At 48.2% G+C, this 25639-nt stretch overlaps 1 protein-coding gene across 3 annotated transcripts in view; it reads right to left on the reverse strand.

Annotated features, from left to right (window-relative positions):
* Positions 1 to 25639, reverse strand: part of ZSWIM8 (zinc finger SWIM-type containing 8) — a 2353271-nt gene that overhangs the window by 42332 nt on the left and 2285300 nt on the right. For all 3 annotated transcript variants that reach the window (XM_078643224.1, XM_078643226.1, XM_078643225.1), the window contains one exon: positions 4921 to 5099. In XM_078643224.1, coding sequence (XP_078499350.1) covers positions 4921 to 5099 — 179 coding nt within the window. The remainder of the gene's footprint in view (positions 1 to 4920; positions 5100 to 25639) is intronic.

The raw sequence follows: 25639 nt of genomic DNA on the forward strand, positions 1-25639 counted from the left end.
CGGCTATATTCCATGAGGTAATCTTTAGATTGTTGTTAAACAGTAGAATGCAATCGCAGAGGCTGTTTATTGCTGTTTAAGGCCTCAGATAACCAAGCCCAAGATTCAGTTATTTTTCTGGTCTCTTTTTCTTCGTGATATTGGCTCCACACATTCCTTTGGCCATCCTGAATTTGAATTTTCAGAATATCCTTCCTAGAACTGATTCGCTCAGAGTCTACATTTTCAACAAAATTTGAATCCCAATTATTTGTTGGGGTATCTAAGAAACTATTCTGCAGACCAATTAATTTAGTTGTACAGTTTCTAGTTGGATATATTTCTATGACATCATAGCCATGTTTGTGTAATGTTTCTTTTTCCCTTATGATGATTCCTGGGACAACGGATGACCAGAAAGCTACTTTCGCGATTTTCAAATTTTCTTTATTTGGAAAAGTTACCAGATCTATTTCTTTACTCGTGATGGATTTCAGCATGTAGATCTGGTGCAGCAGATTGATTATCCTTCCTCTATTGAGCGGTAAATCATCAGTTGGGAAAAGTTCTTCAAACTGCAGATATTTAGTCATAGGTTGGTGGCCACTAGTAGATGATATCATATCGAATCTGCTTTCAGTATGTGTGTGTTCATTACTACTTTTCATTCGGGAAGGTATATATTCAGGAGCCTTGATATTTAATAGTGTCGTAGGTAGTTTGTTTTTTATTACACTTGGTTTCTCTGTCGATACTAGACCGGCTATTACTCTGTCCAATTCACTTTCTCCATTATTGTGATCATTAATTGAATTTTTGAATCTGATTTTACTCGATTTCTTTTTATTTATTCTTCTTAGTGGTTTCCTTTTTCTTAATTTTCTTTTTGCTTCTTTATTACCTTTCTTTTTGGGGGTCGTTTGGTCTCCGATTTCAACTAATCCTGGACGATGAGTTGTTATTTCATCTCCTTCATCCGTTTCTTTTTGCATATTAACGTTCTTTGGCACTGAGAAGATCGGATAGTCTTTTGTTTTCTTTAAGGGCTTCTCTTGAAACAATTTCTTTAAGGAATATATTCGGTCCTCCTTATTGTCTTTCTTAGACGTAACGTTAGATTGAGTGAGTAAGACCTGTTCAGAAGTTTGTGTACTGCTATCACGTAAACTTTGTGGGTCAGGGGAGAGAATTTCTGTTGGAGGAGAGGATTTGAGTACTTCTTTACTTTCCTCCAGGATCTGTGTATTATTTATTATTGGATCCTTATGTTCTTTTTCTTTTTTCCTCTTTTCTTCCACCAAAAATTTCAAAATGCCAATTTGAACATCTAGAGTTTGATCAGAGTTTTCTAAAATGTTACTTAAAAAAGAAAGTACTGATTCGAGTATTTCCTGCAAAGTATATAGAGCCTTTGAAATTGGTGTCGCCATATTAGTGGAATTCATATTATATGGTAAAAATGTATCCAGTGATGTTTCCAAATCAATTTTAAGATCAGAGAGCTGTTTTTGAGGCTCGATGTGAGAGTTTCCAGGATTTAACAATATCTCAGATATATTTTCCATCGGTTTTATATCGCTGGGACAGAGATCCTCAATATCCGATATCTGATTTAATTGTTTTGTTGACATGATATTATTATTAAAATTTGATGAATCAAGGATAGATGTTTGAAACTCCTGTATGGAGGGCGAAACCTGAGGTTTTTGATAAGTACCGAGATCATTTGTAATTGCAATGGACTTTATATCCATAGGAGACAAGTCCAAGATCTCTTTGCTTGGAGTTTGTTCTAATTTTACAGGCAAATCTATGGCAGATGAAGAAGGATCTTTTTTGGAAGATAAAGCTGAAAAATATTTGCTGATGGCAGGGGTTCCGATCAGCTGACCATCTTTTACTGCTTTCGCAGAGCATTTTCTTACCGCTTCTTCAGTACCCATTCTCTTCATAAAAATGGTACGAGATCGTAATTTTTTGTATGCCATACGAATTAGACTCAGTCAGGTCAAAGGCGTTATGATGCTAGTTACCGGAGGTAGAGTAGATGATAAGTTCCGTGATATTAAAGAGCGCAAACAGATACCGAGAGGAACCTGGGCGCGATTATCCTGGGGGAGCAAACTCTATAACAGAAGCAATAGACTAGGTGGAGAATTTAATACAAAAAGAGAAATATTTTGGAGTCAATTCAGAGTATAACACCACAAAGGAAAAAGGTAAAATAAGGTGGCCCGTCCCGTCCTTGGTCGACCTTGGACGGCCTTAGACGGCCCGCCCTTTGCCCGGGCTTCGCCCCGGGCTCTGTCCCGCGCGCGTCCCGCGATGCGCGTAACAGGCAGGACTTAAATTAGCTAGTTTGAGCTAAGGGCGTGGCACTGTGAGGGGGCGCGGCTCACGCGGGAAGAGGACCAGCTGTAGATGGAGAATGCTGGTCCTCGCAGTCCCGGGGCCGGCGCCTCTCCCTCCTCTGCGGCCACACCAGTTGCGAAGTCCTTAATAAAATGAGCACAGCTGCTGTAGAGGTTAGAATGCTACTCCAGTAGCGACGACAGGGCAACAGGCACTTTTCCGGATTTCACGAGCGGCACCCGCGAAGCGGGGGCCGCGAGAAGTTATCAGGAAATGAGAGGGCGTGGCACTGTGAGGGGGCGCGGCTCACGCGGGAAGAGGACCAGCTGTAGATGGAGAATGCTGGTCCTCGCAGTCCCGGGGCCGGCGCCTCTCCCTCCTCTGCGGCCACACCAGTTGCGAAGTCCTTAATAAAATGAGCACAGCTGCTGTAGAGGTTAGAATGCTACTCCAGTAGCGACGACAGGGCAACAGGCACTTTTCCGGATTTCACGAGCGGCACCCGCGAAGCGGGGGCCGCGAGAAGTTATCAGGAAATGAGAGGGCGTGGCACTGTGAGGGGGCGCGGCTCACGCGGGAAGAGGACCAGCTGTAGATGGAGAATGCTGGTCCTCGCAGTCCCGGGGCCGGCGCCTCTCCCTCCTCTGCGGCCACACCAGTTGCGAAGTCCTTAATAAAATGAGCACAGCTGCTGTAGAGGTTAGAATGCTACTCCAGTAGCGACGACAGGGCAACAGGCACTTTTCCGGATTTCACGAGCGGTTCCAGTTATCAGTTCAGTCCTCCTCTTCTGCATTCCTAAGCTACTGAACTGCATCAATAGTTTCCGTCATTGTCTAGCCTTCTCGTCTCCATGTTAGAGAAATACTGTATTTAATGGTCATTTAATATTCTTCATCACGCACTACATGTAGAATAATGCATGGTCCAGTCCTAGAATCAAGTTAGCTTTTCCCCTCATGACTTCTAGTTTATATCAACATGTTCCCTAAACATCAGATACCAGATAGGGTTTAGGTACATGTCGCTCCGACCCTTCAGACTCTAGTCTCTGCTCCTAGCACAGAGTTCATAGCCCCCAGCTTCTCCTAGTAATACGTCATTGCCAGTTTTCGCGCACCATTAGGTTAGAGGTCCCGGCTCCTTAGGTAGCCCCCTCCAAAATTTCCGCCCATTCATGACATATTCTGTTACGTTTGCACCACATGTCTATGTATACGCCCAGTTACACCTCTTTTTACTGTTATCTCTCGCGACTGCTACGCGTTACGCCTTCTGCTCCACCCACTGCTACGCCTACTGCAATGTAATGCTATGTGTTTGCGCTATGTATATAAGTCAATGTTTTGTTATTGAATGTTAGCGCGCTCATCCCAGACCCAGCCCCGGCAGCTGCCGGGCCTTATTATCCTATTCCCATGCAGGTTGTCCTGATCCTGTCCTTATGCTGTAATAAACCTGCAGAAACTCCTACTACCTCGAATCTTGACTCTTATTTTATTGAGCTATCTGTTATGCTATAAGTCTAGTCAAAAATAGGGTATTATTTATTTATTTACCACAGAACATCACCAGCAATGTGGCGTTTGACCATTAGAGTCTTCCCTCAGAAGCTGGGGTATGGGGGAGCCTTGGTACGTAGCATGGCGTCCTTTCTGTTTACAAAAAGTGTGGGCAGTTTTTAATTGTCATTTTAAGTCATGTATTTTTGCGCAAAGTTATTGTTCACAAACAGCGTGATGCCCGCTTTTAAACCGTCTTTATATGTTATTGAGGTGAGATTTGCAATGATTTTAATTATGCAATAACATTATTCATTCATTCATATGTTCATAATTAGGAGAGATAGGTTTTATGATGTACTGTACCCTTGAATACAAAGAGATAGGAAAAATCTTACTTATGCTATTTGTTTACTTGACCCTTACTACAACCCATTCATGACTCTGGATGCCTGTCACACGGTCTAAAGATCTAGTACTATGACTTACAAAAACGTGATAAAAGGCACGCACGAGAGTGCAGTGTTTAGGGTGCCTAGACAATTTGGTACTGCACCTGCATGCCATTCACCATGCATCCTGCAGTGAGTAATGTATACCTTTTGATCTTATAAAGTTAATTTTTATTTATACAGTATTTTACATCAAACTTTTACCGTATGTAAGTGCTATAAATAACAGGTGTACCTGTTACTCAATTTAAAAGTAACTCCGTTTACCAACCTCTGAACGATTTGAGTCTAAACTGAGTTTGCGGAAGTCCTAACTCAAGGTCTTAAAATCACAGCATGCGCCAGGCTAACCCTTAACTCAATCAGCCATCTTACCAGACAGAACAACATTTACAGCTAAAACCTGCTTGGCACGGTCGGATGAGTGAAACCACTACTCTGGAATTTTTCCTGAAGAGCTACAGGCTTCGGGGATGCTTAGGGCTGTATGAAATGTCATGGGTAACCATGCTCAATTCTAGTTGTTACTCCTGCACTGCTGGTCTGGGATAAAACATGTTGCCAGGGCTGGTTTGGTGTCCAGCCCAGAAGTGATGTCAGGGAGAAGTATCACTATGCACGGGCTCTTTTATTACCTGCATGTAAGACTGCTGACACCGTTGGACAAGCTGGTGGAAGGCAGGAGTGCGTAGGTGGTTGTGTACATGGGCTGGGTTGAGTCTCTGTAGTGCCTCCATGATAATCTCCTGGAGCACAAAGGGACTCAGCACTCCCTTTGCTGCTCCTACACAGAATTGATGGACATAGTTGACACCTGGAAGGAGAACAGAGAAAGAAAACACAAGCTACTTCGTCAAGTAAGCATAATGGCACACCCTCAGATTCACAGATTTCTTAGATCACAACAAAATATAATAATTCCTTCACTAATTAGAGAGAGCTTTTGCACTTTAAACCATATCATATATGAAAAGCTATAGTCAACAAGCAGAAACAAAGTAAAGAAATCTTCATGATTGGACCTTTTTTTATATTGTGTTATGTAATGACTTACTTGGCCCTGGTAAGGAGCTATACGAGTGCCATATTTAGATCTCGAAGCAAGAGTAAAATTGTGTATACAATTTCTATATGCTTACTTGCACCTGCTGACGCATTATCACTGTTTTGCTTAAACATCTACTAATGCATATTAATATACTAGCTTACCCGTCGCGCGTTGCTGCGATCTCCGAAGAAAGGAAATTTAAGGAAACTTGTTATGATAACATTCAATTTACATTGTGTCATTTTTATTGAAACTTATTCATTTTAATATGGAAAACATTTCAAAGTGTTGTTTTAACCCTTTAGGTGCTGCCGTCGGCCAACGGTCGTCACGGGCACTACCTCCCCAGTGCTGCGTGCGACCGCTGGACGTCCAGTTCAGCACTGGATAATGGACAGCGCAGCACTGGGGAGGTTTGTTTACGAGCTCCTAAGGTGTTAATTCTGTTTTTTTATTCGAGTGCTTGTGGATACACAATATTTTTTGTTTTTCCGTCTGGTGCGTAGACGAATAAATCAGAAGGTTTTCCGCCGCGTGAGCTGGCCACATACAGTTGTCCATGTGAGAAGCACGGATTCTCCAAATCTACTCCACACACTTGCAGCGATTGCCCTTGTGCTTTGTTGATGGTCATTGCAAAAGCGAGTCGCACCGGAAAGTGTAAATGTTCAGTATTGTAAAGATTATGAGGGTCCTGGGTGGCCAATATTTAACAATTGTTTGTTTGTTTTTTTGCCAGAAACCTTCGCGGGAGTGTACTCAACAACTTCCCAAAGTTTCATGCCGATCGGATGAATGGTGTAGTAATGCATAAATGACAAACGGACATACTTTGTTTTTTATATATATAGATTTACATATAAAGTGTGATTTTATTTTAAGTTTGACTAGTTAGTGATTCTCATGTTAACCATACTAAACTGTGTTCACGTTAAGTGAGTTGAAAATCTCTTTCAAACATTTACAATGTGCATCTTTGCTGTTTTGATCCTCTAACTGTTTCTCTTATTCTAGGAGCTGAATCACAGTAGTTTGAATATGTTCATTGTTTATAAATTGTTTAGCTTCCCTGGGAGCTGTTTTTGTTGCAAGTTGCACTGTAACCGAATAATTGATTTCTTGCAACTGTGCCCGTACCGGCCTGACTGTTATGTACCATCCTGTTGAGGAGGGGCGTGGCTAGCAACGTATTTCGGGCCCTGGATAAAAATCCCAAAAAATCCTCCACGATACCGGCCATCCCGATTCCGTGATTGGGCACCAGATTGCTGTTGATACTGGAGCGGACACAGGAGTCCGGTGTCGGCCCAAAGTGAGACCTGCTGCGGGCGTGGAGCCCCCCTGTCGGGTCCGGGCCTGTCGCTGCTAGAGAGGCCTGAGAAACCGCGGCCTAGATTCTCGTCCTGTGTGGCGGCTGGTGCCGCCCCTAGTGGTACAGACCTTGGGGAAGCCCCTGACGGCTGCCTGGCGGAGAGGCTTGGGACATCGGACTGCGGAGTACCCACCAAGGTCCCAGAGTGTCCTGTCACTGTGATTCCCCCCCTGCTGAGTTCTACTGCTGCAGCAGGGAGCCGACGACCCTGTGGCCAGGAGAGGGGTGTGTGGAGCCCGGCGCTGATACATATTGAGATTCCGACTGGGATGCCCTGGGAGTACCCTGTAGAGGCGAGACACTGCTGCGGTGCCGGACTTGTGTCCCTTTTTGTCTTTTTTGACCCCCCCATGTTGTGAGCTGTTAACCCCCCCCCTTGGAAGCAGAGTGGGGGCAATTGTGCTCTGAAGGACCCTGGTGGGTGCCTGCTGAGCGTGGTCTTCTTCCTGTAGGCCTACCTGGATGCCAAACCGCCCCTGAAATCGAATTAGGCCTGAGCGGCGGCGGACAGCCAGGCAGTAGCCGGCTGGAGCCGAAGATTTCTCCCAACGAGTGTCGGGTCTGCTGCTGCGGGTAGGGCTGGCAAAACAGCGTGTTTTCCACAAATCTGTGCTGGGGTTGGCACAGCCCCTCCCCACCCCCACCCCCATTGTCATAAAAGACCATGGGAGTACCGCAGTGGCTGGCCTGATGGAGCAACGACTGACTGCGGCCCTTGGAGCAGGTGCTGGAGCTCCAGATGTCGGAGAGCGATTGCTGAGACAGGGCGAAACTGGGTTGGAGGCACATAGGGGGTCCCGTAAAAATCCACAAGACACGGCATCGTGCCACCAGACACCTCCGGCTGTGACGCCCTGGGAACACATTGCAACGCAGGGGAAATACTGCAGCGTCTGGGCCATGTGCCCTCAAAGGTGAGTGCCACTGCTCCCCCCCTCACCCTGCAGACTGGCCAGTGATTGTGGAGATCAATCAATCAATCAATCAATTCAACTTAATTCGGTTTCAGAAATATAAAACCATAAAAGTTTTTATCACAAAGATTACATTAAAAAATGACATGTTTTCCATCACGTGTAAAACACACACTGCACAATCCATGAAAATCAATGATATAAAATGCAAATTTTATATACCATTAAACACTGACCATTAATTATAAGCCTGCCAGCAGAATTGCACTATCCCAAGCTTTTGACTGAGTTTAAAAACAAATTTAAACCCTAACACCTATTAATGTTTAATCAAGACAGGCCCTAGATTTTACCACGGATTTCAGGTAACCAAGAACAAAAAAGACACACTCATCCTATAACAGTTGTAAAAACAGGAGAGCTGGACGAGCCAGTTTAAAATCCGTTCTTTTCAAGATCGGCACAATAAAAGACTTCCGGGGGACCTCGTAAAATCAACAGAATAAAACAAAGTGTAGCAAATCCTGTGGAGACTCTCCATCGCAGCCACAGGGTGCTAACACTTGCCCTCTACTGCTTCCTCTTGGAATGGCAAGCAGGAGGTGAAAAAGATCTAGTCGAAACCTGGTCAATAAAAAGCGTTCATAGATAGTAAAAAAAACCCAGGAGGTAAGGCTCAGTTGATAATGTTGAATTTAGCATTATATGTTTACGTACACTGGGTTTACAGAAATCAATTTTCCTGAGATTGCCAAAAGACTCCCTTATTATGCCCACACCCTGTTTAGTTATTAGATCAGGCTTGGTGTACAAATCGCCTCGGCGTAACCTTTCAAAACTGCCCTTGATATATCTGAGCCTTGGGATGCCGAGCGCATGATCAAGGGACATACACTCTTTTTTAAATCATGTGACTCAGGGTTAATTCCTTATTCAACCAAGTTTTTAACCAAAACATTAACGGACGGAGGGCCAGAATATCGTTTAACCCCTTGGGTGCTCATGACGAGCTCAGCTCGTCATGAGCTACGGCGCTCCGGTGCTCATGACGAGCTGAGCTCGTCATGACCTCGCCCTTTCCGTGGAACGCTCGCACGCTGGGCTGATTCCCCTGCTGTGCTGAACGTTCCATGGGAACGGGTGTGACCATGACGAGCTCAGCTCGTCATGAGCACCGGAGCGCCGTAGCTCATGACGAGCTGACCTCGTCATGAGCACCGGGGCGCTTTACGCGCCCCCCCCAGCACATCGGGGGAATGTGCCCCGCAGCCAAGGGGTTAAAAAAGGCACCCCAAGAACTTCGTGTACCACCATATTAGATGCGCCACGAGGAACACCCAGTAAACTTTTTAAAAAACTGTTCTCGATTACCTGAAGATCATCTGTGGAGACATGCCCCCATATTTTGCTTCCATAGGAAGCTATTGCTTCATTCTTTGCTTGATACATCTTCAGTATTAAATCTGTTTTATTAGTATTGTAGAAGCAAACATTCATGACAAAATCGCCTACAACCCGATGGGCCGGCTTGTGATCGTGGTACCGTGCAAGTGTTACAATGATGACAGTAATGCAATCAGTATTTAACACAGCAAGCCGCCTAAACCCCGAAGGGCCGGCCGCGTCTCAAATCGGGGGGACGAGGTGGGGGGGATGAGAATATCGTGGTGTACAGCCTCAAGGATCCCCCGAGTAAATAGCCACCCCGGAGAGCCTCCCGCCAAGCCCCAGTAAACGGGTGCTGCTGCTGTATAGGCTACAGTTGTCAAGATGTTGGGAAACAAAAAACTCAAAAATAGAACCCCCAAAAAGAACCACCCTACCCCGATCCCCCCCTTGACCCAACTGCCCCACCAGCCCCCCTCCCTCCCCAGGTCCAGGTCCAACAATCTCCGCAAGTAAGGACAAGGCCCCTCAGACTCCATCAGGTTCGGTCTGGGCCAAGCGCAGCAGGCGCAGATACCTAGGACACGTAACCTCTCTAAATTCCGTAGCCAGCAGGGAAAGAAATGGTTGCCACAGTTCCGCGTATCTGTCCCCCTTTCCTGCCCCAATCAGGGAGAGCTTTTCCATGCCCAGGACCGCCCACAGACGATAAAGCCACCCCTGAAAAGTGGGCATGTGAGTGGTGCGCCAGAGAGACACAATATTCTGCAATGCTGAACCCAATGCAATGGCCATCAACCTGCCCCTACGGGAACGCAAGGGATATGTGACAGGATTGGACAAACCCAGTAGTATGTAGGAGGGAAAGCGAGGGAGTTCGGTATCAAAGTGGGCATCGACCTCATCCAACACCAATTTCCAATATTCCTTCAGATGGACACAATCCCATAATAGATGGGTCAAGGACCCCCTCTCCCCACAACCTCTCCAACATGTCGCCTCCCTTTTGTGGTCCATTTCGTGCAGTCTCTCAGGGGTATAGTACCAGTATGTTGCTATTTTGGTGAGCGTGTCGGTCAGTCCCATGTGATAAGCAGAGTGTCGCGCGCGGTAATAAATACTGTCCCATTCTGTGGTGCTAAGGGTGCGCCCCAACTCCCTCTCCCAGCGTGCCCTGCCCGAATTGTACACTCGAGAGTACCGGTCTAGTAATGTGCGGTATAGATCAGAAATTAGATGTTTGTCCGAGGTTCTCGTGATCAGCCAATATTCATAGGGCCGCAGCTGTCGATCAGCCCCCTCCCGAACCTGGCTATGCATCGCCAAGTGCCAAGCTTGGAGATACCGGAGGCGCTCTGATTTCCGGCAGGTGGTATTCTTGTTTGAAAGTCTCGAATGGGATAATCCCTTCCTTAGTATACAAATGGAACAGGGATCTACAGCCCGCCAGGCGCCACCTCGCAAATGCCGCCACATCTATCCCGGGAGTGAAGTCCGGGTTCTCGAGTAGGAGAGTAAGCGGTGACGGAAAGGTGGTCAACTCAGATTTAAGATTGGTGCAATCCCAGACCTCTAGCGGCACTCTCGTGATGTAGGAGGCGTAAAGATTGGGGGGGCGGTGCTGATGGCGGAGAAAGGGCACTTCCTGGAGCGGACGGCCCGCGACCGCCTGGTCCTGAAAGAGCCAATGTTTATCTTACTCCCACCTGCTCCACTCCACCAACGTTCTCAGTTGCACCGCCTGGTAGTAAAGCAGGAGATCCGGAAGACCCAGACCCACCTTCTCAGGAGGTAGCATCGCGAGACGGAGCTTCATTCTGGGTTTCCTGCCATTCCATATAAATTGCGCCAGCTCTGATAGCATCTGGCGAAGACAGCCATCCGGTGGACGGAGGGGGATGGCGCGGAATACGTATAGAATCTGTGGTAAGACCGTCATTTTGATGGCCGCTACCCTACCCAGCCATGACATAGGGAGGTGCTTCCATCTGTTCAGATCAGTACGAATGAGCCGACGTAGCCGAGAATAGTTGATCCCGACCGTGTCCGATAACTTTGCTGGCAGTTGAATTCCCAAATAGGGAACTGACTTCTGCGCCCAGCGGAACTGAAAGCGCCTCTGCAGGTGGGCTCGCGTATGCGGGCCAGAGAAAGGTCCAAGGCTTCTGACTTGGTCATATTCATCTTAAACCCTGACACTCTGGAGAACGCATTCAGGACCTCCACACAGGCTGGGAGGGACGTGTCCGGGGAGGACAAGGACAGGAGGATATCGACAGCATACAGGCTGATGGTATGGACATATGCCCCAAATTTGATACCGCGTACCTCAGGAGTGGTTCGCATCAGTTGTGCTAGCGGCTCCTTATACAAGGCAAAAAGCAGGGGCAACAGCGGGCACCCCTGCCGAGTGCCACGCTCTATAGAAAATCGGTACGACGGCGAATCCATTGACCCTTACCGTCGCGGAAGGGTAAGAATAGCAGTTAAGGACCCACGTACGGAATCGGTCGCCCAACCCAGCTTTCACCATCACCTGCTCGAGATAAGGCCAGTGGACTCGTCGAATACCTTCTCGGCATCTATCACAAGCAACATGTACTCCCCCGACGTTCTTGTGGCCTTCTCAATCAGGTGCAGCGCCCTTTTAGTGTTGTCTACGGTCTGACGTTCAGGGATGAATCCCGCCTGATCCGGGTCGATCAGTCCCTGCGCCGCTAGTATGCTAGTGTAGAGTTTAAGGTCTACATTGAGTAGAGATATAGGGCGATATGCATCGCACCTCGAGTGATCCTTCCCCGGTTTGGGGATGACCGAGATGTTAGCTTCCAGCAAATCGCTCGTGATCGCCCCGGCGTCTGCAAAAGAATTAAAGAGGGTGGTCAGCAGAGGTGTCACTTGTGCACAAAACGTCTTGTAAAATATCGCCGAGAAGCCATCCGGGCCGGGCGCTTTTGCCAATTTGAGGCGCGAGATAGCTGCAATAACCTCCTCCGGCCGGATAGGATGTTCCAGAAGATCCAACTGTTCCGAGGTCAGCGTAGGGAGGGAGACCAAGGCCAAGAACCTCTCACCTTCTTCCGGGTCAAGCACCGACCCGGTATACAGGGAGGTATAAAAAGTGCTAAATGCCCCCGCAATGTCCGTGTCCTCGGTGACCACCCGCCCATCCGGCGTGACGACCTCCCGTACCGATTGTTTCCGTTGTTTTTCCCAAAGTGCATGACCCAGCAGTCTCCCACAACGATCTCCCCCAGTGTAATATAAGTGTCGCACCCTCAACGCTGCATATTCCGCGCGGTCTTGGTCGAGTGCTGCCAATTGTTGCCTAGCTTGTCGCAACTGCCTCCAGATCCTCGGCGCCCGGTCCGTTGGTGCATGCGCTCAAGTTCTTGCGTTCTCTGCGACAGTTCCTCCCGTTTCCGTGCACGTTCCGCGTTCTCGGCGTCCGAGATCGCTATAAGCTCGCTGCGCAGAAGCGCCTTAAGCGCTGCCCAATGAGTGGTCAAAGATGTGGTGTCAGTGCTGTTATGCGCCAGATAGTCAGTAATAGTCCCCCAGACCTTCCCCACCACGTCAGCGCGATGCAGCAGCGAGTCGCGCAGCCTCCAGCAGCGCGGTGCGCGTGAGAGAGGGGGCAGGGAGAACACAGCCACCATGTGGGAATGATCAGAGAGGGATGCAGCTCCTATCTCCACCGCCGTTGTAAGAGCCTGTAAGGAAGGGGAGGCCAAAAAATAATCCAAGCGGGCATAAGTTTTGTGGGCATTTGAATAATAAGTGTACTCCCTTTCAGAGGGATGAAATCGACGCCACAAATCCACCATGCCCATGTCTGTTAGCCTAGCCAACCCCCCAGCGGAGAGTGTCCCAGCCTGAGTGGAGCGCTGCGCTGACCTATCCTGCACATTGTCCATAACCAAATGCAGGTCACCTCCCACCAGTACATGTCGATCAGGAGACGCGCCACCTCCGTGAGTGCGGAGTGTAGAAACTTTTCCTGACCTTCATTGGGGCATAAATAGAACAGACCGTCAAGGTCGCCCCCCAAGGGAGAATCTATAAGACAACAACCTCCCCCTTCACCTCCGCCCCTTTCTGCAGGACCTTTCCCCTGAACTTCTGGGCTACCAAGAGAGCCACCCCCGCAGTTTTAGTGGAAGAGGAAGAGTAAAATTGGTGAGGGAAATAGCGTGAGCGCATCCTGTGGCAATCCCTCGGCAATAAGTGGGTCTCTTGTAGGAAGCATATGTCGGCTTTAGAGGCCTCCAGAAGGGAAAGAACAGCCCTCCTCTTCACTTGGTTGTTGAGTCCCTGCACATTTAGTGTGAGGATTTGCAAGTCAGTCGGAGGCATAGGGAAACGTGTGGGCCACCCGGACCCTTATCCGGGCAGAATCAAGCGTTGGCCAAGCACTTCTCGTACATCCGGTCCCTCCCCGAGGCGCATCCTGAAGCCTGCATCTCACTAGAATCTACGGAAGGCAACACACCAGAGCCTAAAAGAATCCCTGGACCTGGACCCCATCCCACCCACAACCCCAACCCACCCACATCATCCTCACCCCCCAGGAAGGGATACAACCAAAAAAAATAACCCTCCCCAACATGAAGGATACAAAAAACAGTCTTGTCCATCATCCACTAATGTAGATGCACAGTGAAGATCAATATTGGGGGAATGTGTCCGAATCCATCGCCTCCTCTCCCGCCGCTGACCCGTCTTGCCTCATCCCATCCTTTCTCAGCTATGCCACAGAGTGTCGAGATCGGCGTTCAACCGCTGTCAGGGCCCGCCAGTTCCGTCGCCACTGTCTCCACCGTCGCCCGTTGACCCTCCTTGATCTCCACCGCGGGCGGACGTTTTGGCCTGCGCCTCCTCCGTTGCTGTTGCCACTGTCCGGTGGTGTCCACCCCAGTCGCCCCCTGGACAGGCGGTCCCTCCTCCTCCTTCGGCTCCTCGATGCCCAAAAGACGACATGCTTCCCGGAAGGACCGCAGTTGGCAAACCTTATTGTCCAACTTAAACACCAAGCGAAAGGGGTGGCCCCAACTATATGAGATGTTGCGCCGTCTCGAGGTTAATGGCCGCCAAATCCTGATATAAAGAAGGCGAGTGAACTCCGAAGGAGATAGTTCCCATCTGTCGGGCCTTGCTAAGGATCTCTTCCTTGGTACGGAAATCCTGCACGCAGACTAAGATATCGGCCGGCAGGGCTGAAGCGTCCCTGGGCGGGCCCGCCCGGTGTGCCCTATCCAGGCGGAGTGCGGAGTCTGCTGGCCTACTTAGAATGTGGTTAAATAGGCCTTGCGTACAGTGGAAAAGATCCTCCGTGTCGGGAGTCTGCTTCACCCCCCGGATCCTGTATACGGATGATTTCCTGCTGCAGAGCCTCTATTTCAATGTTGCGCCCCTCGCCTTTGGTCTCCAAATCAGCCACCCTTTCTCCTATGGCGTCCGTGTCGCGGCGGACCTCTCTAATCTCCTCCTGTAACTCCCTCTTCAGAACGTGAATGTCCTCCCGCAGACCACTGAAGAGGGATTCAAGAAAAGCCTTGGTGATGGGCTCCTCGGTATTCGCCGTTCCAGAGGTAGGGGAGCCAGTGGCCATCTTGTCTGTACCAGCCCGCTGACCCGTCGTGGTGGGGTGAACAGGTCCTTAATGGTCCTATCTTTCCGGCCTCTTACAGAGGACATATCTCACGGGGCTTGTAGCCGGGCCGCAACTGGTGCTATGCCGCGATGCAGGCCAGGGTTCCAAGCACGTGGGGGGGCCCGGTTCCCAACCTGAAAGCGTGGGGCCGCCGACTGCACAAAGAACCCCTTTGTGGGGCCCACTGGTGTTCCTCCAATCACCACGCTGGCGGCAGGAAGGCGTCCACCCCTCCTTTACACACTCAACAGAGCCCTTACCGCATCTTCGGGCCACACGTCACCGTCCCCTGATCGTCGCACCAGCCACCAGTCCTGATGTAGGCCGTACCTTCCTGGGGAACGCACCACTGCCGACCTCTGCTCGGTATGCCAGGGACCAAACACGTTCCCGCAAGGCGCCTCACGAAGGACGACCGTTCGCTCAGTTATGCAACCAATGTGTTGTCCAAAATGGCGGCCGCCAGCGCGCAGTAACTTTGGCCGCCCCGGGCCCACCAACCAGGCCCCGCTGCCCGTGACCGACCTCCCCGCCCACCTCTAGGTGGGTTTCCCGTCCGGTCAAGACCCCCAATGTCCAGCAGGGAGGGGTAGTATATCACCGCAGCGCCTCGTCGGCTCACCAATCCACGTGGCCGTTCTGGCGGTCACCGGGTAATCCCCTCGTCCACACTCCGCTCCTCACCTCAGGCCGGGGTCTTCTGGAGTCGATGTCTGGTCAGCTGGCAGTCGGCACTCTGCAGGCGGGCCCCTCGCACAAGGCCGCGCCGCTTCCGTCCCCTGCCAGCCCCAGCAGTGGTCACCTCCGCTGCGGCCGATCCTTATTGGCGGTGGTAGATCCACAGCCCCCGGGCGACACCACCCCGGGGGCCTCACGCAGAAACCGCGAGGGCCGGACCCACCACCTACGCACCGGCTCTCGCGTAGCAGAGCCCGTCCGAGGTGCTCTCAGGCCGGGCACGCTCCCCCGTCACCCTCGGCCACGCCTCCTTGTCTCCTCTCTCCGCTAGGCCAGACCAGGCCGCTCCCGGGCCGAACCTCTCTCCGCAGCTCCAGGAACCCCCGGACGCCCCACAAAAGTTTCTCACCAGGGCCAAGCCCGTCAGGGCGGCAAATGCTCTCCGGGGGGGCCCAAATACGGGGATGAGGTGCTGTATAAAATGCTGTGCTAGCGGCCGGCAGCGGGAGCTCCTAGAAGCACGTCCGCTCACACCGCCATCTTGGCCATGCCCCCTCCCATCTTCGCAACGCCCCCTCTGATGCATCTTCAAAAGGGCTGCGGAGATCAAGGGGGACCGGGTGCATGTCTGCTAGGGCTGGAAAACCTTCCCCTCCCCCACCCCTCACTCCAGTGATCGTGCACAGTGAAGGAGATTGTTGAGTGGCTGGAACCCAATACAGTGACCCCCCGCCACTAACATAACATGTGTATTTGTAAAGCGCATTTTCACCCGAAGGTATCTTGGCGCTGAATAACAGATGTTTCAAAACTAAAGTTGCCCACACAGGCCAGTCTGACCTATTTACGGGGGAACGAGTCCACCGGGTTCCTACTAGAAAGCCCATCCTGGGTGCACATTCCAACCGATTCTGGCCAAGATATTGAACTATGGAGACAGTGATCATCTATTACAAGCAGCCCAAGACAACGGCCCGATACAGTTCAGCAATGCGAAAATTAACATGTTCCCAGACTACACACTCACGGTCCATCGTAAGCGCTCCTCATTTATGGAGGTTAAGGCTCGTATCTGTACGGCGGGCCTGGCGTTCGCTCTTTTGTTTCCGGCCAAGTTGAAAGTTATCCACAACCAATGCTCCTTCTTCTTTCACATGCCAGAGTGTGCTTGGAACCGGTTCGACAGGAACCTCCCCAAAACTTTGAGCACAGAACATCTCAAAGGTCCGCAACAGAAACCACAGAGACGCAGAAGGCAAGACAGGAGGCTTGCCGGTCGGCGTCTGCATTGAGTACTGTCCAACCGCCTATCAGCTCCAGTCCCTCAGAAGAGGTGTCCTCAGATTCAGACTCGGGGGTAGTGTGGCGCTGTTCCCCTCAATGTCCACGCAGCTCAGTGATGACTCGCTGGGCTGAATGTGTTTAGTAATAGATACAAGGGGACATATCGATATCAACTAAGGCACACTAGCCCTGCGCATATATTAACCTGAACAGGGTGGCTGTGACCTGGCGCCTGTACAAGAGTTTACCATTATGATGCTAGTCCAGGGATACAGCAGCTAGTGGTAAGATCCCTTGGCCCGGCCCATCAAGGTCAGAACCACCTATTACAGATAGCCTACACATCTTTCACGTTACTAGCCTAGCCCGTAAGCAAAAGCACATGTTATTGCATAGTCCAATATGTTAATGTTTTGCATTCATTTTGGTCGATCCAAAATGTTAATGTTTTGCATTCATTTTGGTCGATCGATGTTATATCGTTTGACCATGTATTGAGATATACCTTGTTTGCTTAAATTGCTGCTGGTCTGCTTGCTATTGTCAGGGGGCATGGGGGTTAGGGTGGGGGACCCAATGATACCCATGTCTCTCATAAATGGCGTCTGTAGTTAAACAATATAGTATTATATCCTGGAATATTCGGGGGATGGGTTTGATTCCCCAGCGGCACAGAATTGAGGCCCAATTGCATCGTCACCGTGCGTTAATTGTATATTTGCAAGAAACACATTTAATACCTTCCCACACCTATAAACAGCAAAGAAGATGGAGGGGCCAGCTTTATGCGACTGCCTACTCCACTTTCTCGAGCAGGGTAGCGATATGAGTTCGTGCTGGGGTCCCATTTTCTCTAAATGATAGCAAAATAGATTACCAGGGTAGATATGTGCTATTGCACGCCATACTGGATGGTAGACAAGTGGTACTGGGGTCAATTTATGCACCTAATATAGATCATAAAGCCTTTCTGTCCCGCCTGTCAAATGCTCTTTCAGAATGGACGGAATAGCCATGGTTTTTGGGGGGAGATTTTAATACAGTCCTTGATGTGGGATTGGACCATTCCCATCCTCCTTTCCCGGGAACAGTAGCAACAGTGTAGGCTAGAAACTTATCGGATGTATGGAGACTTCAACACAACATGCATGAATACCAGTCGCAGCTCGCATGACTGGTGGGTGGGGGTGTCGCGCGGGGAGATTAAAAATAAAACTCAAAAATGTACCTCACCAGGTCCCATGTCGCTTCCACTGCTGGCCAGTTCCCACGTTTTGCTGATGCTTCAGGAGAACAGGAAGCATGCATCTTCCCTCCCCTAAGCCAATCATAATGCTGCAATGGCAGCCTTGTGATTTGTGCGGACGGAGCTCAGCAGGGCGCCTTTATGGAGGCCATTTTCTCTATGTAGGCTGCATGCAGCCTACATAGAGAAAATCTAGCATGCGCATGACTGGTTTGGTTGGCCCCAGAGAGCCGACCAAACAGTCAGATCCCACAACAGTGGGCAAGTCACTCCTTCCCAAGCCGCCCGCCCCAACCAGGCATACCCTCCCGCCCGCCCTCAATTAGACATACCATTCTGCTTTCTCGCAGCGCGAGAAGAAGAAATATAAAATGGTATTTAAAATATCATTTTATGTTTCTCCTCGCACTGCGGGAAAGCAGTGAGGCGACTCTCCTCCGCCCTAATGGAGGAGTCGCCCCTGGTGAATACTCCTTTTTCTCACACCCACATCGTCTACATACTCGGCTGGATCATTTTCTTTGCACACCGGACCTATTCCCATCTCTTGCATATAGCACTTTCTAGGGAAAAAACATCTCTAACCATAACCCAATCAAACTGACTATTAACTAAGGCCGGGTCCCCGCTCTGTTTTCAACATGGCGCTTGCAGCCTTTGTCATTGGAAGACCCAGTGTTTAGAAACACAAAAGCAACATCTATCACTCCGTGCTCTACGGACAATGAGAGTACGGCCACAACTAGGTCTATAGAGTGGGAAGCCTATAAGTTATCAATTCAGATGTCTCTATGGGGACAGTGGTGGTGCCAGACGGGAGATTGCTTGCTACATTACAGAACTAGAGGCAACATTGCAAACACTACAAATAGCGGTCCAGACAGACACAGATGGATTGGAGAAACTGCAAGAGGCTAGAGGGAAGAATGTGGAATTGTCGGAATGACTGCGATTACTTGATCTAAATGCATATACCTAATGCTCACATGCGGAGGCTGACAAGTCTAATACATTATTTGTTCATTTAGTACGACCTTCACCTACACCAATACTGGCAGTTTATGACAGACATCACACATTGGTTACCATACAGGCCGAAATTAATAGGGCATTTCAGGACTACTATGCATGTCTCTATGAGGCTCCCGCTCCAGATTCAAGATGTAGCAAAAGCAATCACGGAATTTCTTGAGTCCGTAACGCTCCCAGTTGCCTCAAATGCAAATATCAAAGACTTGGCGGCTCCTCTTACCTCCGCCGTGATCCGTGGTGGCGTGATAAAGGAACTTGCTGGTAATGAAACACCCGGCTCGGATGGGCTCCACACCGAGTTTCATTCCACATTTGCGCCGCAATTAGTCCCAAAGCTATTGCAGTTATATAATACCTCACTTGAGGAGGGAACCCTACAGCTCACAACCAGGGAGGCAATAGTGACTTCCTTATTAAAACCTGACAACCCCCTGGCGGACCTCTCTTCTTATAGAACCCTTTCTATTCTTAATACAAAATGTAAAATCCTCAGTAACATGGTTACTTTCCCTTCTCGCTGGGTTGATACATATTGACCAGTGTGGCTTCATACCCAGACGTAGTACTTCACTGAATATTCGCCGATTTTATGCTTTATTGCATATGGCTCAAGATCAATCTTCACGTGCAGGCTGTCTCTTGTTAGATATCCAACAAGCTTATGATACTCTGAGGTGGTCTTATATGCTTGCAGTACTTACTAAGTTTGGGATCCCTCCAGAATTCTGTCGTTGGGTAAAGTTACTCTACACCAGACCAACAGGGCAAGCAAAAAGAGGTTTCAGCGTCTCCGCCCGCATATCAAATATTCCGAGGAACATCCCAGGGCTACCCCCTCTCGCCACTACTGTTTGTGTTGGCACTAGAGCTCCTAACTAAACGTGTAAGCCAAGCAATGAGGACATATGGCATACCAGTCAGCTCGGCGACCCACTCAGTGTCGCTCAAGACATGCACTTAGACATGCACCCCATAGCCACCTTATTGACTCGGTTTGGAACCATGTCCGCCCTCCACCTCAACGCATCGAAGTCTATAGCATACTCCTTTTACGATAATTGCAATCTACCCTACCTACAGTTTGGCTCGCTGCAACTTAAGATAGAACTGGTCACTTTTAAGTACCTTGAAATCCGCATATATAGAACCACTATTGAAAGAATAGACGGAAATCTGGTCCGTACAACCAACTCTCTAAAATCACAGGTGGCGTTTTGGAACATCCTGCCACTAACGACAGCTGGCCGGCTAGCTGTATCCAAGATGGTCATGTTGCCCAGGCTCCTGTACCAATTTGTGAACCTCCCAGTAGTGATTCTGGGACGGATCTTCAAAACCCTAGGCACTTTACTGACAACTTTGCTGTGGGTGTCGGGACGCCACAGATTATCCCTTGCTAAAATGCAGAAGCCAAGCACTGGGGGATGTATGGGGGACCCAGATTTCAAGGCATGCTGCATAGTCAGACAGTTGCAAAGGTTGGCCTAATGGCTAGCAGGCCATTGGCCATAACTTGTTTAAAATTGAATACTCGCCTGAGCAGCTAAGACTTGGATCATTACAGGTGTTACTCTGCCCCAACTCCAGAAGAATGAGGGACGCCCCCTTCCTTCTCCAGACAGCACTACATTATTGGAAGCTGGCATTGAAATATGCCAAAGTATCTACTCCATATGCCCCATATATATTCCCCTTTGTGGTCTGCCAAGCTTACAGGGAGTTCTATCAGCTAGTAGGTTGAGGCAGTGGACGGTAGCTGGAGTTGAGATGGCAGGCAACTTGTTCTCAGATGGAAACTTGATGCTTAATGCTGAGTTTGTGCGAATTATTGCGGTACCCGATACTCTGTTCTTGAATCACGCTGCAATTACGCATTTTACATGTCGGCACTAGTTAGTGGAATAGAGGGAGTCCTCCACATTTCTCTGGTATCCCTCCGCCAGAAGTGGGAAAGTGACATAGCCAGGGAACTCACTGACAGGGAGTGGGCGATGGTTCTAGAGCATCCCAAACGAGTCTCTCGCAATGTCCGATTTAAATTCATACAGCTACTAATTTTGCACAGGGCTCATTTAACACCAAGGATGATACAAGCACAGTAGCCGACTACTTTCGCAGACTGTCCTAGATGTCATTGGTCAGATGCTGATTTCATTCATATGTTATGGGCCTGTCCTTCCTTGAAAGGGTATTGGAATGAAGTTACGATGGGCCTAGCCCAAATATCTGAGCCCCTTGCTTGGTCCACCATTGAGGCCTGTCTCATGGGTCTTCCCCCGCTCCCCAAAAAAGCAGTGGTACTGCGCCGCTTTACGGGGATTTCCATAATATTGGCCAAGAGAGTACTCACGCAATGCTGGAAATCCCACAGAACGCCGCGTGAGGGAGCATGGAGAGAATAAGTCCTCAGGTGGGCTACTGCCGAAAGGGAGGCGCTGCAGCGCGACGAGTACAGGGGACTTAGGAAAAAAACAACTTCAATGGAGTGGGACCCTTTAGTAGAAAAGTTACAAATAAATACTGCTGCTGCTCAGGGAGAATGAAGGAATGCAAGGACCTTCCTCGTGTCTCTGACTGCATTGAAAGAGATGGCACATAATAGATGTACTATCGCCAATCACTGAACCGGTTGCACATATCTTCTCTGCCCTCCCCCACTCCCTCGACCCCTCCCTATAATCTTACATGGATATAACACATGAAACAGGCATCCAGACTACAGTGGCTAGTTTTAGTTGTACTGTTTAAACGGGGGGTGGGGTGCTCATCCAATGTATGTATGTATTACTTGGATATGCAGACTCGAATGTAAAAGTATAACAAAATGTATTAATCTGAAACTATATATATGTACATCAAGAATGGAAATATAGCACAGGAAACCGGTTAATCTGGAACTGTACTTAAAAGCGTAAATTGTATCATGCATATAAATATCCTGAAAATGAATAAAATATGTGTTAAACAAATAATGTACCATCCTGTACAAGATATATCCTGAAGGCCATGCAGCTGCGATCCTTCCGCGTGTGACACCTGCGAAGGAGGGCGAAGACACCTAATGAAGAAATGTTGCATTTTGATTGGTTCTCATCTCTTTGGAACAGTCGGGAGTCCTACTTAACTTCAAAATTCTATTTAATTATGCATCGCTGAGTTCGTTTTCCGATGCCCTGTTTACACTTTTGAGAGCAGATATCCCTTTCCACTTCCTTGAGACCCCATGCTTATTTTTCCCCACTCTTAGAGTGAAACTCTTAAGAAAATATATTATTTTTTGCCCAATAGGAACTTCATTCGGTTCTACTCCTAAAGCAATCCTTGCTGACACCTGCTGCTTAACCTACCCCAGCCTCATCTGAATCTTTAGCTTAGCATCAGGGAAATTCCCTTCAGGGGAACTGAATCTTATTTGTTTGCATAAGACTACCTTTAAATAATTTGCCTTGGTATTTGCTATTTTGACTTGCTTTAGATTATACCTACCATGCTGTTATGAGGTGATTACTGATTTATAATTAATCCGAAGCCCGTCTCACCACTGTGCCTGTTGCTAGCAGCCTTGGGGGAAAGAGGAGGACCAGGACTATCGGTCCCAGCCCCCACTGCAGCCGTCGCTGCCAACGTCACTCTGTTCACGCCTGGAGGCGCTTAACGCGCATCGCATGCGTACCCTGGCCGCGCCCGTCAGAGCCTGGAAGAGGCTGGGCCCCCTCCCTAACATGTAGAGCTTAGTGGAACAAGAGACCCGGGCCCGATTCATAAGATGGGGAAACGGAAAACGACAACTACAAGTAACGGAGGTGAGCCCACGAATACTTTAGACTCCTTTCTCGTTAGAGCTACTGATGCACTTGAAAAGGAGATTTCATCTGTTGAAGGAAGGCTATCTATGGGGGGGGGGGCAGGATTGTTGGGTCTGAGCCTACAAATAGGGAGGAACATATGCTAATAACAGACTCGCAAGTAATAAACCCAGAGCCTCCTACTACCCGGCCCAAATGCATGATCTCCCGTGTATCCACCACCTCACCCTCCCCTCCGGGCACATATGAACCACCCCCGAAGAAGAAGATAGGCGGGGGGAGGCAAACAAAAGAAATAATTGCTACACGACAATAATTAAATGTTTTCCACTCATTTTCTATCGATACATTAATTTTAAAGATAGAGCAGTCATTTACTGTTTTACTGCAACCATTGATAGATAGATTGACAAGAATCGAGCCATTTTGCAGGGTTAGATCGTAACGAAGACCATATTGGTGTCGCGTGAACTATCCAGTTAATCGGGATTTAAAGATATCAGGCAGAAATACGATGCACGGTGCCACTAACCCAGGAAAAAATTTAATAGACCCCATCCAGTCGCAACATGTTCTTCAAAACACGAACTCCACAGCCCCGAAATTAACCACCACCAATAACACTGGTAACTCACCACAAAGAACAGTTAAAGATACCACCCGACCCCCTGAAAGACTTGAGATAAGATCAAACCAAAGGACTGGGCTGGCCAAAAGTTACCCAAATGTTAATCAAATAACATTGGCACTCCCCCCGGCAGCTAGCCCATATGTTGTAATATTAACAAATGTCCCACAATCAAAGAAAGGAAAAGTGGAGACAACTGAACGATGTCCAAACCAAGTTTTTGGTTCAAACAATTTGTAGGGGGTCATAAAGCAATGTTGCCAAATATTTTAATGGTGAGAAGAGTGGGTTGGGTGGGAGACTCGGAGAAAGATATTGAAGGTGATTGTGTGGTGGTTAAATTTGATTCTTCCCAATTGGTACGCCAACTATTTCAAATATTACCTACTGCAACACCATCGCTTACTCAAATATTTGCCTTACCATTAGGACATTTTTATAAACTCAACATATTGGGGCAGAGAGGCAAACAATCTCCATTATTGGATTTGGCTATTCTTTCGTTTACCTCACTCCAATACCCTATGGGCCCGTTCTCTGCCCCTCTTCTTGCATATAACAGATTCCATGCACCTACAGAGTTGGAGGGCTGCGATTGACACAAGTCGAGCAGGAGTCCTTTTACACCTGTTCGAAACTCACCTTTACGGGTTTCTGACACACAATTGCCCGTAACTGAAATATCGGAACAATTTAAAGGAATCGCATTTAAGTCATGGAATATTGCTGGACTAGGCAGAAAAATTCAGGACCCAGATTGGATAAGCATCAGAACTACATATGATTTGATCTGCCTTCAAGAAACTTGGGAGGTCGAGCAGATGAACCTGGATGGCTATCGCTCATTCTATACCCCTGCCCTCCCATCAACTTCAAGCAGAGCTAGGGGAGGGATCTTAACCATGTTACAAAACACTCTACGGGTAGAAGTTGTCCCACTTTATAATGTTTCCCCTTTTTTCACTTATTTTCTTAAAAGGTGCAGATGAAGATATCATTGTTTTAGTTAATTTTTATAATAACTTTTCAGGTGAAATAAAAGAAGTTGTAGACTAGGTGGAGATACTAATTAACAATTGCACTAGCACTTTAAAAATCACACCAAAAATACTTTGGATGGGCAATTTTAATGCACATTGTAGTCAGCTATCAAACTCAGCAGCATGCGGTTTTAATGACGTCGAAGGGGATCCCCTATATCATTTTAAACATAATCTGTATGGAGAATTCCTGAATAGACTTCTGGTGATTAATAACCTACAGATTTGTAATCCGATTGACACTTGCCCTGGTATCTTGCATAACACGTTTGGTACGCCCTCCCAAGGTAATACAATCGATGACATAATCGCAGCGGAACCATTTAGAGAATTAATCTCTGACTGCGAGATTAATTATTTAAATTTTAGTGATCATGCTGCGATTACAGGCAAATTGAAATGGGCAGGTATTCATACAGAGCAGCTAAGGCACATCAAGCCTGTTATTGCAAAAGCTAATGGGATAACACTAAAATGGACCCTAGTAGATAAAGCATCACTTGTCCCACAGATAATTAAAAAAAGACAGAGAGACATTTTAACCCGCTTAGAGCCTACCTCTAACCCATCCCAAATGACCACAGCATTTGAGGCCATATTAGCTGAGGTTAGACACCATTTATCTAGGAAGTAATCGATGACCATAACAGCAGGACCTGGATGGTTTGATTATGTGTGTACTAAATCACTAACCGCTTTGCACCAGGCCCTGGGGGTGACTCCTTGGGACAAAACTCCAGTGAAGCAACTCCGTTTCCAATACAATTAGGCCAAGAAAAAAAGAATAAAAATCTTGAAGGACGAATTATGGGAACAACTTTACCAAGCAGCTGTTATCACAAATTCTAAGGTTTTCTGGAGTATCGTTAACGCCCCCTTCCTCAAATTACAATCAGTCCCTACATTGGACTGTCATGTTGATGAGGAATCCTGGGTCGGGTATTTCTCCTGTATATTCTATTCTAACATGGAAGGGGTGTCAACACAGAAGGTACCCGTGACCCCTTTCAATGATCCACCACTGGTCTTTGAATATTATGAAGTTAGCGAAGCCCTAAACCAGTGCTCCATTAACAAAGCACCAGGACCGGATTGTACTCCCATACATTTCTTTGTTGATCAGCCAGATCTGTGGGGTTTGGTGCTGACAAATGTTTTTAATGCAGTTGCAATAGTGGGCCCACCAGATTCATGCAAGAAATCAATTTTGATACCAATTTATAAGACGGGGGACAAATCCAGACCTAAATGTAATAGACCCATATCA

This window comes from Lissotriton helveticus, chromosome 5_1 (genome assembly GCF_964261635.1).
Source record: "Lissotriton helveticus chromosome 5_1, aLisHel1.1, whole genome shotgun sequence".
Classification (NCBI taxonomy): Eukaryota; Metazoa; Chordata; class Amphibia; order Caudata; family Salamandridae; genus Lissotriton; species Lissotriton helveticus.